Source organism: Xyrauchen texanus, chromosome 5, assembly GCF_025860055.1.
Source record: "Xyrauchen texanus isolate HMW12.3.18 chromosome 5, RBS_HiC_50CHRs, whole genome shotgun sequence".
NCBI classification, from domain to species: Eukaryota; Metazoa; Chordata; class Actinopteri; order Cypriniformes; family Catostomidae; genus Xyrauchen; species Xyrauchen texanus.
Window position 1 is genome coordinate 45,615,337 of NC_068280.1, and position 18,202 is coordinate 45,633,538.

Here is an 18,202-nt window from a genome sequence, read left to right on the forward strand (position 1 = left end):
TGAACCAGACTCGTGGAGGTCCACAATTCTTTTATCTGAGGTCTTGGCTGATTTCTTTAGATTTCCCCATGATGTCAAGCATAGAGTCACTGAGAAACTAATCAGAAAACTAATTGGCAATTTGTCTAAAGGCTTGACATCATTTTCTGGAATATTCCAAGCTGCTTAAAGGCACAATGAACTTAATGTATGTAAAGTTCTGACCCACTAGAATTATGATATAGTCAATTAAAAGTGAAACAGTTTGTCTCTAAACAATACTATATTTAGCTAATATGAAATCTGTGGAGTGGTTCAAAAATTAGATTTAATTACTTCAACCTAAGTGTATGTAAACTTCTGACTTCAACTATACATATATATGTTTTCGTGCAATGTTAATCTGATGTTATATAAATGTTTGTGTGTGTGTGTGTGTGTGTGTGTATATAAACAGTATATATATATATATATTCAAACCCTATTTTGTATCCAGTTTGTTGAACCCTATTTGTTATTAAGCTGATCTGTCTCTTAAAAGTTCAAAAATAGTGAGACAAATATCCTTGACAAGTAAAATGGATTACATTCTACAGGGGACAGTACAGGCAATCTTCTCAAATATTTAACAGTCTCTAACCTACTTAATGTCCATAGATTTACAACAAAATTTATCTTTGCAATGTTCATTGAGCCCTCTTTTTTCCCTTATATTATTCCTGTGGAACAAAACACTCAAGTCTTGTTTTATCCTTAAAATGTCATGAAGCAGTCAAAAACACTTGGACAAAGTGCTCAACACATCCTTTTTCCGTTCAAAAGAGGATTGCATCACATCTGCGTTCTTCATTAAGACTTCATTAGACATTTCATCACACTCTCACATTACATATACACAATAACACACTTTTCAAATATTCTAAGTACAGCAATACTCATTTATATTTAGCAGCCCTTAGTTTTCCAAAATTCCTCCATCACACTCAAATTCATGAGCAAATAAAGTTTTTTAATGATAAAGACATACGAGTATGCATCCTCATGATTATGTGAATAAGTAAACTACAATAAACCACTTATGTTTACTGTTTCACACTTGAAAATGTTAACCCATATTTTTAACCCTAGGTTAATGTAATCCTGGGTGTCTACCTTACCCTGGATTATTATATAGTCATTTATCCTGGGTAGTCAAGTTTTTAGATTTCACACTGTACATTTGTAAACCCTGGGTAAATGTTCTTGTTTGCATATTTACAAGGCTTAGAACATTAATTGTACAAGAAATCATGCTTAAACTATGCATCCTGTTTTAATAACTGTTTGTCCTTTGTGGAAATAATTAAAGAAAATATTACTGTGTTTCATCACAAAATGACTTGTAATATTCTAGCACTGCAGGGCTTTATAAGCTTTTCAAAATTAAAGTGTAAAATGCGCCAGGGTTAGAAATGGATTTAAGTTCAAATATGATGTTAACCCAGGGTTAGTTGTAGATTGAAAAGTTTATATTTGACTGTCCATAGAGTGAAAAGGATTTATAATATCAACCAAATATACACAAATGCTTTTATGTGAGGAAATGTCACAATTGAGAATACTAAAACAGTGATGCTAATGCTAAATGCTGAGGTTACATTTTTGACTGTAAATGTAAATGTTCATGGGCTATGATTACTGGACCACTGATCACTTGACATACCAAAACACATCTGTAATCAGACCATAAAGAGAATGAGGGTGAGTATTCATGCTAGCTCATTTCTGTGGAAGAGTCTGTACTTGTGCATGGAAAACTATGATCTCAAATAATATTTATCTTTCATTAAAGGTGCTTGAAACTATTTCATGGTTTTATGTTAAGCAGAATACAGTTTCAATGAAAGAAAAAAAGGAACAAAGACAAAAAATAAAAAAGGAAGAAAGAAATGAAAACATAAAAAGGAAAGAACGAACATAAAAAGGAGGAAGGAAGGGAAGATAGAAAGAATAATAAAAGAATGGAAAAGAAAAATTAAGCTAGGAAGAAAGATGGAATGAAGGAAAAAGAAGAAATAAAGAAAAAATGGTAAAAGATAGATAAAAGGAAGGAAAAAAGATGGAAGTAAGAAAGAAAGAATGAAAGAAAGAAAAGAAAAAGTAGGAAAAAAGAAAAAAGGATGATGAAAGGAAGAAAGGATGGAAAGAAAAATGGAGGAAGGAAGAATAAAAAAGAATGAAAAAGAACAAAGAAGCAAGGAAGAAGAGAAAATGAAGGAAAACAAAATAGAAAGAAAAAAGGTGGAAGGAAGGAAAAAGAATGATGGATGAAAGAAAGGATGGAAAGAAAGAAAAATAAAAATTAAGGAAGAAAAGAAAAATAAGAGAGGAAGAAGGGAAAAAGGAATGATGGAAACAATAAGGAAAATAGGAGAGAGGAACAAAAGAAAAAAGGAGGAAGGAAAAAAAATATAAAAATAACAAGGAAGGATGAAAAGAAAGGAAAACAAAGACAATAAATAAAAAGGAGTAAGCCATGAAGGAAAAAGTAAGGTAAGAAGAAAAAAGAAAGAAAAAGAATGAAGGAAGAACAGAAAAATAAGGGAGGAACGAAGAAAAAGATGGAATAATGGATGGAAAAATGGAAGGAAGGAAATAGAAGAAAGGAAGAAAAGACATAATAAAAAAGGAGGAAGAAATACTTTAATGATTTTATGACAAAAACATTATGAAAATAAAGGAATGTTTCAGGTTCAATTAAAGTTAAGTTCTTTATTTTTGCTTAAAGGTGCTGAAAGCGATTTTAGCCGTTCTAGAATTTCCACAAGCTGAGCCGTTGCATTAGCCACGCCTCCTCTTTCCAAAACCCCCAACTTCAAGCAGAAGCAGTTGCAAAAATATCAGCACAAAAATAGCACCCTTAGCTGACAACTGTTTGAGCAACATGGCATAAAAATGGCATTAAGCCTTAATAATTCGCTGCAACTACAACACTATAACAACGCACAAAATGAATGACAGGCAGAAAGCCTCAGAGACCATGGCCCGCAGAAACATTATTGTTTGCTGTTTACAGAGCTGTCACAGACAAGAGTAAGATATCTCAGGACACTTATTAAATGAATATCTTTCCATGAAAACAAATCGTTTACAGCACCTTTAACACAGAATTGTTTTTGACTTGACACTCAGCTTGTAAAAAACAAACAAATCCGTGCTTACAATGTAAGTCTATGGGGCAAGGCCTTCAGCAGGGTTAAAAAAACAGAAATTTGAAAAAGACTGTATTTTATGTTTTGAGCATTTATTTGAATTCTGTGGTTCAAAAATGTGCATGATTTGAACTGTAAAGTTGTCGTCTTATTTGTTTATTTTTTTGGTAGGACTACTGTTCTAAGCAGAAGAATTCCTGGTTATGCGGTACCAATGTATTTGCACATGCAAATGCTACTGTGTTTACTTTATTTAAATGCTCATATACAGTAGTTGTTAAATTGCATGTAACTTTGCACAGACGTTAGTAAGACATTTTATCATACTAGTCTCATGTGAACTCGTACTGTATAATGTTCAAGTCTTGTGGCTATACTTTCAAAGTAATGTATTTTAACACGTGTCTTGTTACTTTGCACTATAGATTTCCATTGTAAGTGCATTACTGTAGAAACATTTTTTACTTGTTTTTAAAAACTGAGGTGTTATTGATGGAGCTTGAAATGCATTGAACCCAGAATATTCCTTCCACACTGTTCCTTCCTGAAAGCCAACAATACATATAGTAAAACTCTGACCCTATAGATAAATATCACATGCCACACTTTATTTATACAATAATCATTTCATTCATTCAGCTACACTCTGCATTATTCCCATGCATATGTTTCAGCTAAATGATTTCTATATACTCTGTAAGACATTAGGGTGTTACGACTTTAAGGTGAATCAATTATATGACTTACAGGATGCTGTTCAACATCGCAATGATTTGAAGATGAGAACTCCTATGTAAAATCACTATTTGATGTGCAGTAATTACAGTGGCCTTAAAAGGTATCTGGATAATTTGGCAACACTTAAAAATATATAAATGTGTTTTTATTTTAAAACAAAATATAAAATCAAGAGGCATATATTTTAAATAAAGACAGCACACACAATTTAAGCAAAAAAGAACATTTAAAAAGGCAAAGGCTATTTGCACTAAGTGTGAATAGCTATTAAAAGCATCTTCTTTGCACTTAGAGTCCCATAGACACACTATGCCAACCCCTCCCACTAAACAGGACTCTAACCTTCCTTTACAAAACATAACCATGGTTTTACTACAGTTACCATAGTATCACCATGGTATTTTGTAGTAAAATCATAGTAATTACTAAAAAACTAAAAAAACTAAACATGGTTACTATATTAATACCATATTACTGTAGTAACACAATGCATTAAAACTATGGCTTTCATGAAAAAAAAAGTTGCAACAATATTACTATAGTAAAACCATGGTTAATTAAAATCCCTGACCTTCACCGTGACTAAATCACTGTAAGAAAATCAACCTTTATATTAATTTTATGTATTTATCATAGGTAGTATTAAAGGAAATATTAGGAGTGGAGACAGGAAACTGGATGGGACAAAATGCGGAATCAAACACGGGTTGTCCGCACAAAAAAGCACAAGTTACACCTTCGTTACACCCCATGCGACTGTAGCGACACAGGGGGTGCAGTTTGTCTTAAATTTTTGTGTTTCAACAAGACTATTGGAGTACAAATAGCCACGCGGTGGCAGGTGCTATTTACACCAACATTTTGTGAGGTTTGAAATGATAAAACCAAAGAATTATTATAAAAAATTACTAAAACTATTTTGACTTTCAAACTTTTAATGTAATGGTACAGTTTTCATATATTTTAAGTGGCTTGAGTGTCTAAAAGCATACATTTTGGGGCCACTGTATATATCATGATTGCAACCAGGTTCTGTGGTTGATTTTCATTTGTACTCTGAATTCAAAGCGGACTGATATGACATAAAACTTCACAATATCAATGTGTGTAATGAACACTAATAAAAGTTCTAAAACCCTAATCAATATGATCAGGTAAAAAACAGATCAGTTCCATCAAAAACACATTGCATACTTTGGCTAAAACCACCTCTTCCCATTATTAAAATGCTTTACGAAGATGAGGATGTGTCTGGAATTTTAGCTACCGAATCATCATTTCCTGGATCCCTAGTGCTGGCCATTCGGACCAAAACCTTCTTCCTGAGTGGACTCTGGGCAACATCTTCCATGGTTCCTACCAACCCTGATCGTGGAAAGGAGTGCGTCGATTGGTCACTATCCGAAAGCAGTTCCGAGAGACTGCTCAGGGAACTTACATCCGATTGGTCAAAAGAGAATTGTGGAAGGGGCAAACGACTTGACAAAAGAGGTTCATCCTGTGGGAGGGCTTCTGAGAGTGACGGCACGTCAGGAGTATCTAACGACTCGCATTGACTTCGTACGACTGTACTGTATTCCTTGTGGACCATTGAAGTTGTAAACTCAACATCAGAGGGAGGGTCAATGGAGATGCATGGTGGGCTCACTTTCTCCTCTTTGGAGATCGGAGAAGGTCCAGTAAATGGTGTGGATGCTTTCATTGTCTTCTGTTGAAGCATTCGCTCCTCCCCGTGTGTTGAGTGACGTCGAGGGATGCTGAGTTCCGTCAGGAAGCCGTTATTTTCCATGCTGTTGTACTTTCGTAGTCTATGACTGGTGCTAACTTGTTGACGGGATGTCCAGCCACTCAACTGTCTGGTGTTCTGTGTATTATTTTCCCCCACATGTTGAGAGTTCGTCATATGATGGATCTCATTGTCAGGGCATTCTGAATTCTGTAGGTTTGTTTGTACATTTGCATGCATTAGTTTGTGTGTTTTTATAGATGGTGTTCTGTGTGCAATCTGTCGACACGAGATGCTGCGTTGGTTGTATACATTTCTATTTGTTCGTACACTTGCCGTTCGATTGCGAAGGGGTGGAGGGGATGTTTGAGGTGAACAGGGTGCAGATCTGCCCGTCAGGGGAATGCTGGGTACTTGAAGATGAAGGCTATCACTGGAGCACGGCTTACTTGGAATATGTAAGCTGTCTTTGGAGCCCGAGTGGGAGCAATCAATGGAGTCACCCTTTATTGCTTCCTGCAGGTAAGAACAGTATTTTATAAATGTATTTTATTACACGGCTACTTAACAACTGCAATACACCTCAACCTCATGTTGCTGTGACCAATATGACTTTATGAGATGTTAGGCAGAATGTTAGTTTCAGTAACTATTCACTTTCATTGAATGGAAAAAGATGCAATGTGTTTCGTGGCAGAAAGAACGTCATTTGGGTTTGCAACAAAAGGGTGAGTTTTAATTTCTGGATGAACTATCGTGATGAATTCCACAATGCAAAGACTGCAAATGTCTTATTAAAAGCAAAGGTGCTACAATACCTGTCTACGAAGGGTTCTGAAGACACTGCTAGATCTTTCAGTTGGAGGATGGGATGCAGCAAGAGGGGCCAAGTTTGTCTGAGAAGAAGTTCCGGGAATCTGCATTAGGGAATTATCTTCACAGAGCTGGGAGCCAAGGGAGAGAGAGGAGCCTGAAAAAGAGACAAATAAGGTCAGTCAAATATTTATGTTTAATGAACACAGTCAGGTTTGGCATAGTTTTATGTCTGTGATCAGTGAACTGTCACCTGGCAGTGTAGACTCCTGTTTGGTGAATCTCTGGTGAATGGATCCATATACAGGTTTAACTGGAAAGAGCATGTAGCTATCATTAGGCAAGGAGAGCATCCTTGACATGGATGGCCTTCCAACAGTCAGGAAGTTGCCAAAAGTGGGGTCTTTGCCCTGAAAACACAACAAATCATTAATTACCAGAGTGATTCATTTATAATATTTTGCCAGAGTTAAAAGACATCATGAAATTGAAATGAAAGGGTGTGCATTTAAGTTCATATCTGTTACTTTCGATGACATCTATGTTCAAGGACACTCCTTTAAGGTGCCACTATACACTTTTAGCAGATATATGCATTTAAGGTACAGTCTAAATATATTGATGACTTATCGCAAGGAAGGGCATATACAAATATTCGTCAAATGAAACGCTCTCTAGTATGAGAGTGTCCCTCCTCCTGAAACCATTTGCAACCAAATAGCAATGGTAAGTGACTCGTAATAATTCGTACGAGATTGTAAAATTGGAAGATATAGTATGACTTGGCTTGTATCAAAAGGTACGACTTTTATTTCCATAGAGTCTAACCATTCATACAAACAGAATTTCAAAAGGACACAATACAGGCACCAAATTCTTGCTACCCTCCTATCCAACACTTTAATTTAAGAAAGGAAATGTCAGTGAACAAAATTGGTTACTCATTCCTATTTTATTTATGCAATACAAATGACTGATTAATGTCAATGACCTGTAATCCACTTCCCTCGTCTCATTCAAACCCAATGTATTCTTTCTTTCATGGTACACAACAGTTATTTCCTATTAAAACATGGCTAGGTTTAGGGTTTGGGTACGGAGTAAGACTTTATAGTTAGGTTTTTTTAGGGGTTAAATATAGGGGAAAATCGATATAACATTATGTGTTGGTTCAATTCTTTTTCTCAATGGGAGTAAAAGTTGTATGTTTTTGTAAGTCAACTTGTATGATTTCTTGTACTATAATTACAAAGTAATGGTAATGAAACCAGACTTAGCAAATCATGTTTTTGCTGGGCTTTGAGGTTAAAGCAATAACAAAAGACTTTTGGCCAAAAAAAGCCATTCAAAATCTCACAATTTAACTTCCTGTTTCAATAGGAAGTACATCAACACAGGAAAGAGAATTACTTTTGTTGAAACACTTCTGACACAGGCTTAAAGACACTATATTCTTAAAAACTGTTGATACCACACTGCAAAAAAAAAGCTAAACAACAGGCTTTTTATAAAAAATAACACAGAAATGTAAACGTGCTTGCCTGACATTTTTTAACATTGTGCTGCATCTCACATCTTATGTATGAAAGGATTTTAAATAAAAGACAGAACTGATTACCTGATTATGTGAGAGAGTCTCCATTTTCACAGCTGTCCCCTCAAGCCCTGTGGCTCCACCCACAGAGACGGTACTTTGTCTATGACTGCCCTGTAGCTCCTCCTTTAGCTCCGCCTCCATCTCCGCCTCCTCACGGGCATCTTTGTTGCTGTCCTCTAAATGTTTCATAAGCACTGCGACCACAACATTCACCAGCACAAATTGTGCCACCAGCACAAACGTCACAAAATACAGAGGTGACAAAAGTGGCAGGTAACTCAGACATTTGTCACCATTTTTACATTCCCGTAGGGTATCCTAAACACACACACACACACACACACACACACACACACACACAGAAACACATACATTTAGCCAAATTAATTAAATTGCTGCTTAATAGATAAGACAAATCTTAACAAATTATGTGCATAACATATACCCTTCATAGCAGCTAATGGCCTCATTCATAAAGCAACATCTGCAAAATGATTATGAGTTTTTGAAATGAAGTCTAATTAATATGTAAAATTAAACCTCACTATTCCCCAATTAAGTATTTAGAACATGCAGCATGAATATTCTAAAGCTTTTCAAAGTACCTTCATGATCCCATTCCAGTTGTCACCGGTGGAAATGCGGAACAGGGTGAGGAATGCCATGCCGAAGTTCTGAAATGTAGCGTGTCTGCTTAAACCCTCACACGGGTTCTCCTCAGTGCATTCTGTTTTAAATATATTAGAATTTTAAAATTCTTCCTTTTCATAAAAACCTTTTTATATTTCTGCAAGGCAGCATCATATTAATATTCCTTGGTGTGTTATCTGTTTTTGAATTTGTAAAGTTGTACAATACTTTTTAAGACATTTGACATTGAAAGAATGTTTAGCATTCAAAATGTAACCGGCATTGATGATGTCGCAGAAATTCGTTTTCTGTCTAACATCTATTTACATACTAAATTTAGACTGATCTTGTTTCATTTACACAGAACCAAAATCTAACACTTAAACTTACCTACAGAAATATTCTTTTCTTTTACTGCCAGACCAGAACTAGTATTTTCATTTTAGAAATGCCCGTTTTTATATAAAAACATATGATCACAATAGATGAATAGAATACTGACCAAGTTTTCCAAAAAGTTCGACTCCAAGTGCGGCATAAATGAAGAACAGCAGCATGAAGAGCAGACCCAGATTTCCGACCTGGAGAATCAGAATATTACCAGAATATCAGTACAATGTCATCTGGAATATGGATGCCCCAATATGAAACATTTTGGCCGATACGATACAGATAAAAAAAATACAGGCCAATATCGATATCGATATTTTGCCACTTACCTTACTGTGTCATTAGATCACTTTTTGTTTTATGTAGGAATTATGCTTTAAAAATGTGCAAAGAGGTACAAAAGTGTTTTTACTGTTCTAACCAGGGCTGGACTGGGACTAGATACTCGGCCCTGGATTTTCATGGCAACTGGCCAAAGTTGGGGGGGTTTGGTTCGCTGTCCTTTTCTGCATATCGCTGCGCCATTTTGTGGTCCGTTCTGCATAACGCGTGGCTCATTTTTGCTTATCACGGCCCATTCGGCACGTTTCGAGGCCGCTCGGTTCTCCCGCTGGCCAGTCCGCCCCTGATCAGCCCCAAGTGCATCAGCCCACCGGGAAAATGCCGGGTATGCTAGACTGCCAGTCCAGCCCTGGTTCTAACTATAATACATTTTCATTGAACATGGATTGGATCTGTCAAACACAGGTCAAATTTTAAAGGGAGCCACAATAAAAGATAAATAGAAGAAAAAAAAAATATGATAACATGATTTATATGAAAATATGTTATTTTGTCCATTTTTGCACAAGCTTTTTTTGCGGTTCAAACAACATTACAAATTCATTGCATGCCTATGTTTGGCAATTCCACGGAAATGTCTACCAAATCATGGAAAAAAAAAACTTTCACCAAATGAACAAAACTCCCTTTTAAATTCTATATTTTAGTTGTAGAATGTATAATGCCATACAGACAGCTAGCGGGCGCCACTTGCTCTCACAGTGCTGACTGAAGCACTGAATGCAGACTGCCCATATTTTTAAATGAAGCCTATTCAGACAAGATTTCAATCTTGCTTCAATCAATCATGCAACCAAGGGCGAGTCTAGCCCCTTTTTAGGGGTGCTTCAGCACCCCTAAAAAGGAGCTCAGCACCCCTAAAACTTGGAGTAATAAATGTTGTTATTCTAAAAATTTTGTTCGTCTTTGACAAGGTTAAATAATGTCCAAAACATACTCCGTAGTTTATGGTTTAAAATGTATGTGTTAAGGATGAAAATGAAAACACCCCCGCTTAGCAAATGGTATCATCCTCTTCTCTTCTTCTACTTCTCCTCTGTACCTGCACCGCTCAGCATGACCGTCATCCAGCACGAAACACACGCAGAGGGAGAACCCATTATGTAGTGTTGTGAATCAACTAAGTTGCTCCAAAGCTGTGTCTCACACTTCTTTCCTTTTACCTAGAGTTGTTCCGATTCAGAAACCATATCGGTGAGTACTGGAGTCACCTGAATCACCATGGTACACCTATAATAAGTGTTTATTTTCGGACTATTTTAGTACAGCGGGTCGCCGCCGCTGTGGAGTAGCACAGGACCTGGGTGACTCGTCCATAGTCGTAAACGGAGAAAACGGAGCGTGAAACAAAAACAGAAGCGACAAATAAACTGCGTACCTGTGTAGTGCGTACGTGTGTCTCTGCTGTTAAAGTTTAGCGTTAATTTGATACTCATTTTAACAATCGGGAGTCATGTAAACATGACATCACGTGCGTCTTTTCTGGTCAGTCGTCATGGAAACATGAAGCCCTGGCGTTTGGACCAGAGTGAAAACAAACATATCACTGTATACCACCAGTATGTGTGAAAACACTCACTGTGGCTTTTTAAATGAATTGTTATTCATTCCTAGATTTATATCTGTTATTTTTCAGTTGTGGCTGACTATCAAACTAGACAATAAAAGAAAGTTTAATGTTTTTCTTTTGCTGTATTTATTCATTCCTCACACACAGAGGATTTAACCTGAACCAGGCTTAACTCCTGAACTCCTAGCATTACTCTCTCTCTCTCTCTCTCTCTCTGTGTGTGTGTGTGTGTGTGTGTGTGGCCTGCCAGTGAACAATGGACATATGACAGTTCTTAAAAAAAAAACAGACAGATTCAGGTGGGAGACTAGGGACAGTCCATAATGACCTCTGTCTTGTTTTTTGTTTTATTTGTTCTTCTGAAAAGTGTTAAGCTAAAGTAACAGATAATGCAAACCAGCTATGTGTTGTTGTATCAAATTACTTATCTAGGCAATGGGCCCCTGCTTTTATTTTCTTTATTTATTTCAAACCCACAATGGAGAATACAGCTTCTCTTGTGAAAGGAATTTGTGATTTAAAAAAGTTTCTAAGCCCAATAATAATAATAATAAAGACATTTAAAATGGCACGCCTCTGTGTGCCATTTGATCATATCCTTAGAATCTGTAAATGGTCTCCATAACATTTTTGTGACATGACAAACTGACCTCAACTCTCCTGCCTAATATATTGTGTATGATTGTCAGTGCCAAGGGAAAGAGAGGGAGATGGAGAAGGAGAAAGGGAAAGAGAGGGAGATGGAGAAGGAGAAAGGGAAAGGGAAAGGGAAAGGGAAAGGGAGAGCATGCAGGAAGAACCAGGTGAGGAAACAACAATAAATTGACATATAGTGAATAGTGGCAAGCAAAACAGTAACTACTCATACTCCTATACTAACTTATTGGCATTAAGTAGCCTATATTACATTTACTTTTTGTAACATTATTTTACACCACATTTTTTCATAATAAAAGGAGGAAAACAACAGGGAGAGTCCATAAGGGATGAGGGGGAATTACATTTTGTTGTCCAAGTACCTGTTAATTTGTTCAATAACATTAAAGTTGAATCTAATCTAACCAATCTGATGACTGTTGATACAAAAGGAGGCACATGGAGTTAACGGTCAGGAAAACCAGCTGAGTGAAGAAGGTTTTGTGTTTGTTACAGGGGGCTGTCTGTGTGAACTCTCACAATTAAACTGGTGCTCTGAAAAGGTCTCAAAAAAAAAAAAAGAAAAAAAAAAATCTGGATTTTGGAGTTAGTTGAACCAATGTTAAAATGATAAAGTTATTTTTCAATAGACATATTTTTTGTTTTTGTGTGAAAAGAGGGTGGGTGGTGGCAGTGGGGCTCATTGGGTGCTCAGCACCCCTAAAGCTCTGACCCTAGCATCGCCCCTGCATGCAACATTAATGGAAATTATACCGATGTCTCAAAAATCAAAGACTGCTCGTTTCAAAGTGTTTTGGATGGTTTCCCTCATCATATAGCTTATTGGTAATTATAAATAAACCAGCTTTTTTTCATATAACCGGTTTCATGCTTACAAACAAAATGCAGATGGTTTAAATTTGGTCAATAACTGGCAGAAAAATATTGAAATCTGGAAGTATGTGGGTATCTGTGCAGTAACTCCACAAAACAAATAGAAATAGATGTAGAAACAACATATAGAATATACCAGAGTTTTTCAGTCTTAAACTGTAAGCCCCCCTCTGACAACAAGACCACCCCTCCCCCCTATTTAGTTTTCTCCCTATTGATATATACAGTATATGCCTTTAAAATAGCCAAGTAAATAATAAATAAGATATCCAATGTTAAATGTAAAAAAAATGATCTTTCTTCCACTAAAAACAGCAGTACATTCTGGCCACTCTTTTGAATTTTTATCAGGTATAACTTGTGTTATATTATCAAAATTCATCATATTTCAGGCATTGGAGCAATTTATCAATGATGATCAATACGTCAAATTGGTGTGTGATTAACGGCTATATACTGTGTATTTCTATTCATAATATGAAACCTTTTTCTGCATAATTTTTTTTATAATTTAAAAATTATGACAATAGTTTGTTCTTATGACAAAGGGACTTTACTTTACTGTTTTTTGCTAATATATGTGATAAACTCGCATCACATGCGAAGGAAATTCGCTTGCGAGAGGTGAGATTTGCGCTTGTGCAACCGGTACATGGATGCGCTCTTGCATGATATGCATGTGATCTATCAATTTTCTAACCCGATAGAGCTACGGTCTATTAAGCTGGACTACGGTCCATGAAGATGTTAATTTTTATTTATCTTCACAATACATTTTTATTGTATTTATTAATCTTTTGATTTTGACTTGGTGAATTTATCATCAATCTCCGCACCTCCGCTGATATGCTCTGGCGCCTCCCGGTTTGAAAACCGTGGGAATATACTAATTTACTGACCTGTGGTAAGGCTTGAACTACAGTATCCAGAAGAGATCTCATTCCTTTGGCCATCTTCAACAGCTTCAACACTGAAAGATAATTTTATAGTACACTATATTAGTATTCAGTAGAAATCTGGACACTGTTTCATCGATAGGTGCTCCAATCTACAAAGTTAACATGTTTACTGTTTGTAATGCCACACTCCCATGAAGTTCTTTAACTTAAATTGCCTGGTTCTTGTTTTATTAATCCTCCCATACTAGATGATTTCCCAGATTCCTTCATGACTTTCCTCTTTTACAGTTCCTGCACTACTAGAACTCTTCTTCCCTGTGCAAATACGAGTTTGTTATTGTGTTTTGCCTGCACATACAGTGGAGACAATCTATACTCTGTCAACATGAAGTTGACTGTCTACACCAGTGATTCCCAACCAGGGGTACATGTACAGGTTCCAGGGGGTATGTGAAAATAATTGGATTATGCTTTGTTGAACATAACAAAAATAACATATATGGCTTAACATAAAAATAATAAAATTAGAGATGGGGGGAAATTAGGGCTGTTGATTTAACGCATTAATTCAGTGCAATTAATGATATAAAATAATTATGTGTTGAAAAAATTAATTAATTTATGTAATTAATCATGTCCCTGGACTGTAATAAGGAAGATTCCTGAGCTATTCAAGCTTGAAGTACCATCTGTTTTCTCCAGGGGGCAGTAAGTGAAACTTCAGCTTTGTAGGCAAAGTGCAGCTTATACAGAGAACAAACCAATCCTTCAGCAGACAGAACAACACAAGGACATGTTCTTGCATTCAAACACAGCTAGATGGATCTCAAATCTGAACTTTGTGATCTTTTTCTAAATATTAAACTATGTTTAACTTGACACAGAGACCTAAACATTTTATGTTTATTACGCAACGCAACCAAAGTGAGACGCTCTAAAAGCATTCGTCTGACGCAAGAGTACACTGACAGGTTCTCATAATAAATCTCGGACAGATTGACAAATTAAAATTGCAAAATGGATTGCTGTGAACTGTAGGCCAATGATTGGCATATGTTCAATAATATGCAAATAAACAATACATTGGATTCTAAAGCCACTTTTTGTGTGTTGTTTAACTCCTCTTTAAAAATTATGTTATGCTTTTTAATTATCTGAATAATATTTTTATTATATATATATATATATATATATATATATATATATATATATATATATATATATATATATATATATATATATATATATATATATATATATATATATATATATATATATATATATTTTGTAATAGTTTAGATATAACTATTTATTATTATTTCATTATTATTTATTGAATTATTGTTATTTGAGGGATTTCTCAGCAAATTTTTATATATGCGATTATTCGATTAATTCATGCAATTAATTCTATAAAAAATTGAATCGATTGACAGCCTTATTAAAAATATAGATTTTCCAATTAATCTTCATTTGAAAATCCTGTTATTGATCTTTTATTCTATGCAAAGTTTGGCACCGATATTTTTTCACCAGGGCTGGACTGAGAAGAGAAATCGGCCCAGGATTTTACATAGCAACTGTCCCATTTTGTGGTCTGTTTTGCATAACGCGGCAGCTCATTTAAGCTTATCACGGCCCATTCGGCCCGTTTCGAGGCCAACCCACTGGCCTGCTTGGTTCTCCCGATAGCCAGTCCGCCCCTGATCGGCCCCAAAGTGCGTTGGTACACTGGGTAAATGCCCATTATGCCAGATTACCAGTCCAGCCTTGCTTTTCACTGCACGTTGAGAGTAAATGGTTGGTTTGACTAATGTGTATCATGTGTTTCCAAAGATATATGCAATCCATTTGTCATTGAATAAAGTCTCTTTTAATACCCTTTCTGTTCTTTACAGTTTGTTAATCAAAAACAACAAAAAAGAAACATTAATTCTGATCAAACATAGCACGGATGGGCAAAATAAATTGTGTGCATTCTAATAATATGCACTCACTGGCTGAACTGCTGCTAGTACTCTTAAAGAGACAGTATTGTTTTAGCTCTTGTTCTACATATCAATGTAAATACTGACTTGTAAATAGCACAAATTATGCATGCAAACAATATACATGTAATAAAACATATGTATGCAATATAATATATTCATATTAATTGTTTATTGGTGGAATAAAAGGCATTTGTAAATTTAAAAATATCTTAAATGTGATCAAAATTATGAAAAACTAATGATAAAATAAAATTGGGCAAATTTATATTTCATAATGTGCAAGGTCCCCTGAATAATTAACAGCATTTTTTTTAAATTCATACATAAGCAAAATAGACAATATAAATAACATGTTCCTGAAATATAATGTATTATTATCAATAATAATCAATAATAATTATAATGCTAGAGGATATCGTTTTTGGTACACATCTTTGGTTTTGTGTTAATGAAGAGGTACTTCAGCCTTACTGATGGTGCTGTATGGGTACTTAGGTTGGGAAACACTGGTCTAGACCAAAAGTTAGAATCCAGCCCTGGCTGTGCTCAGCAGAAGTGTAGGGAAGCAGACCAAAACCATAAAATGAAAGTGTCTTGAAAATGAAATATTTTCTGTACAAAAATCTCTGATTTTGCTTGCAAAAAAAGACACAGTCCTAAAGTTCTGTTTCGCACTATTCAAAAGAACTTCACCTGTCACTTCCTGTCCTGATGCAACCTCAGAAACCTGTGAAACTTTTTCAGAATTTCATTATAGGTAAGATTGATGCCCTCCTGAGCTCGCTATGCTAAATTTAAAATTTCTACATTTCATTTTTTTTTTATCAGAAGTGCTTGTTAAAGCTGAAACTCCTCTCTATTGACATCTATCACCTGTGGGTGATAGATGGTTTTCTTGGGGCCTATTTCTGTCTTCAAGCTTTTTGTACCTCTGGCAATGCGCAGCACCCTCATGATTCGAATGATGGTTGGGTTGATGGGAAGAGAGGCGTTCAGGTCGATCTCCTCCAGTGTGATGCCCATGATAGAGAGAAGAACTATGGCAAGGTCTAACTGATTCCACCTGAGAGAGAAAACATAGATATATAAAAAAAGAAAAAAAGAGAGGGCTAAAAAGAGGCATTAGCATGAGAGGACTACTATTTAACATATGGTGAAGAAAAAAATACTGCATTTCTGTACTATGTCCACAAGAGAGCGCCTTACCTCTCTTTAAAAAATCCCCTCAAGCCAAAGGCAACCAGTTTAAGCACAGCTTCAATCACAAAGACCAGCGTAAATAAATAGTTACAGTACTTCAGTGCCTCATCCAGGTTCTGAATAACACAGACACATATAGAGACAGTTAGATGTATAAAATATTACACAAGAATACATCTTCTAAGGAAATGACTCTTTTGCTGTTGGTGATTGAATGATTGCTGATCTGATTGATATGTGTTTAACATTACAAACCTTGGGCTGTCTGTAGTGCTCCATAGACATTGTGAGTACATTAATAGCGATGATAATGGTGATAAAGAGGTCCAGATAATGACTAGTACAGAGGGTGTGAATATAGAGTCGTGCAGGAGAGTAGTCAGCGTAGTATGGTCTCTGCAGGGCCTCTAAAACACAAAACACACGCACACGCACACCACGCACACGCACACAGAGAACAATAGAATATCTTCATTAAAGTGTATTCAAGTCACTCAGGTACACACGCACACACTTGTCTCAAGGCATGGTCTTAAAAGTGTACACATCCCTGAACAACAATTTAATGTTTAAAAGAAAGGTTTTGTCATAAATTACTCACCCTCATGTTGTTCCAAACCTGTATGACTTTCTTTCTTATGCGGAACGCAAAAGGAGATGTTTGATTGATTATCGCTGCCTGTCTATTTAATACAATGGCAATGGATAGTGGCAAACTTTAAAGCTTAAAAAAGGACCCTAAAAGTAGTCCATGCGACTTGTGCATCATATCGCAAGTCTTCTAAAGGTAAATTCAGATTTTTTTTGGGTGAATTTGTGTTTAAAGTCATCATTAAATCAAAATTGACCATATTGACACTCATGGTACACATTCCTGTCTTAAGTTAATGATTCCTTGCTGCATGTTAGCCCCAAAAATAAAGACAATAAAATATCCTGCAGTGCATTAACATAAACAGATTCTGCGTGCTGTCTATGATCTAGGGACGGGACGGGACTGGGCTTGAGCTCTGAGATCCCCACCCAGACAGACTATCTGACTAAAGCAAGAAATAGAAAGACAATTTTGAATTATAATTAATATATGAGCATTATAAAATATAAAGGTGAAGATGGGGAAGTGGAGGGATATTGTCACCGGTGTGAGGGAAGCAGCTGCAATATGAACCTAGGCATAGATGAACAAAGTCCTCTCGAACTTAGGTTTGGAACTTAATTTAATGTGTTTTTTTAACAATCCAATCAATTCCTGATGGAAACAAATCAAGTCCCAACCTACATTTTTTTCTTCTCATTGAATTTCCTGTTATACACTGAAATTTCCTGCCACAACATTAAATCCACCTGCCTAATATTGTGTAGGTCCCCCTCGTGCCGCCAAAACAGCGCCAACCCACATCTCAGGATAGCATTCTGAGATGCTATTCTTCTCACTACAATTGTACAGAGCGGTTATCTGAGTTACCATAGACTTTGTCAGTTCGAACCAGTCTGGCCATTCTCTGTTGACCTCTCTCACAGCAAGGAGTTTATGTCCACAGAACTGTTTTCTTTTTAACTAGTAAACTCTAGAGACTGTTGTGCGTGAAATCCAAGTAGATCAACA

The 18,202-nt window shown here is 36.0% G+C and overlaps 1 protein-coding gene across 1 annotated transcript in view; it reads right to left on the reverse strand.

The window, feature by feature from the left end:
* Positions 1–2,570: 2,570 nt before the first annotated feature.
* cacna1hb (calcium channel, voltage-dependent, T type, alpha 1H subunit b) overlaps positions 2,571–18,202 on the reverse strand; it is a 135,224-nt gene continuing 119,592 nt past the window's right edge. The window contains exons 26-35 of the mRNA XM_052126347.1: positions 16,852–17,003; positions 16,603–16,712; positions 16,326–16,459; positions 13,406–13,476; positions 9,177–9,255; positions 8,650–8,771; positions 8,066–8,362; positions 6,701–6,857; positions 6,453–6,604; positions 2,571–6,150 (exon numbers count right to left, since the gene is read on the reverse strand). Coding sequence (XP_051982307.1) covers positions 5,140–6,150; positions 6,453–6,604; positions 6,701–6,857; positions 8,066–8,362; positions 8,650–8,771; positions 9,177–9,255; positions 13,406–13,476; positions 16,326–16,459; positions 16,603–16,712; positions 16,852–17,003 — 2,285 coding nt within the window. The 3' untranslated portion in view covers positions 2,571–5,139. The remainder of the gene's footprint in view (positions 6,151–6,452; positions 6,605–6,700; positions 6,858–8,065; positions 8,363–8,649; positions 8,772–9,176; positions 9,256–13,405; positions 13,477–16,325; positions 16,460–16,602; positions 16,713–16,851; positions 17,004–18,202) is intronic.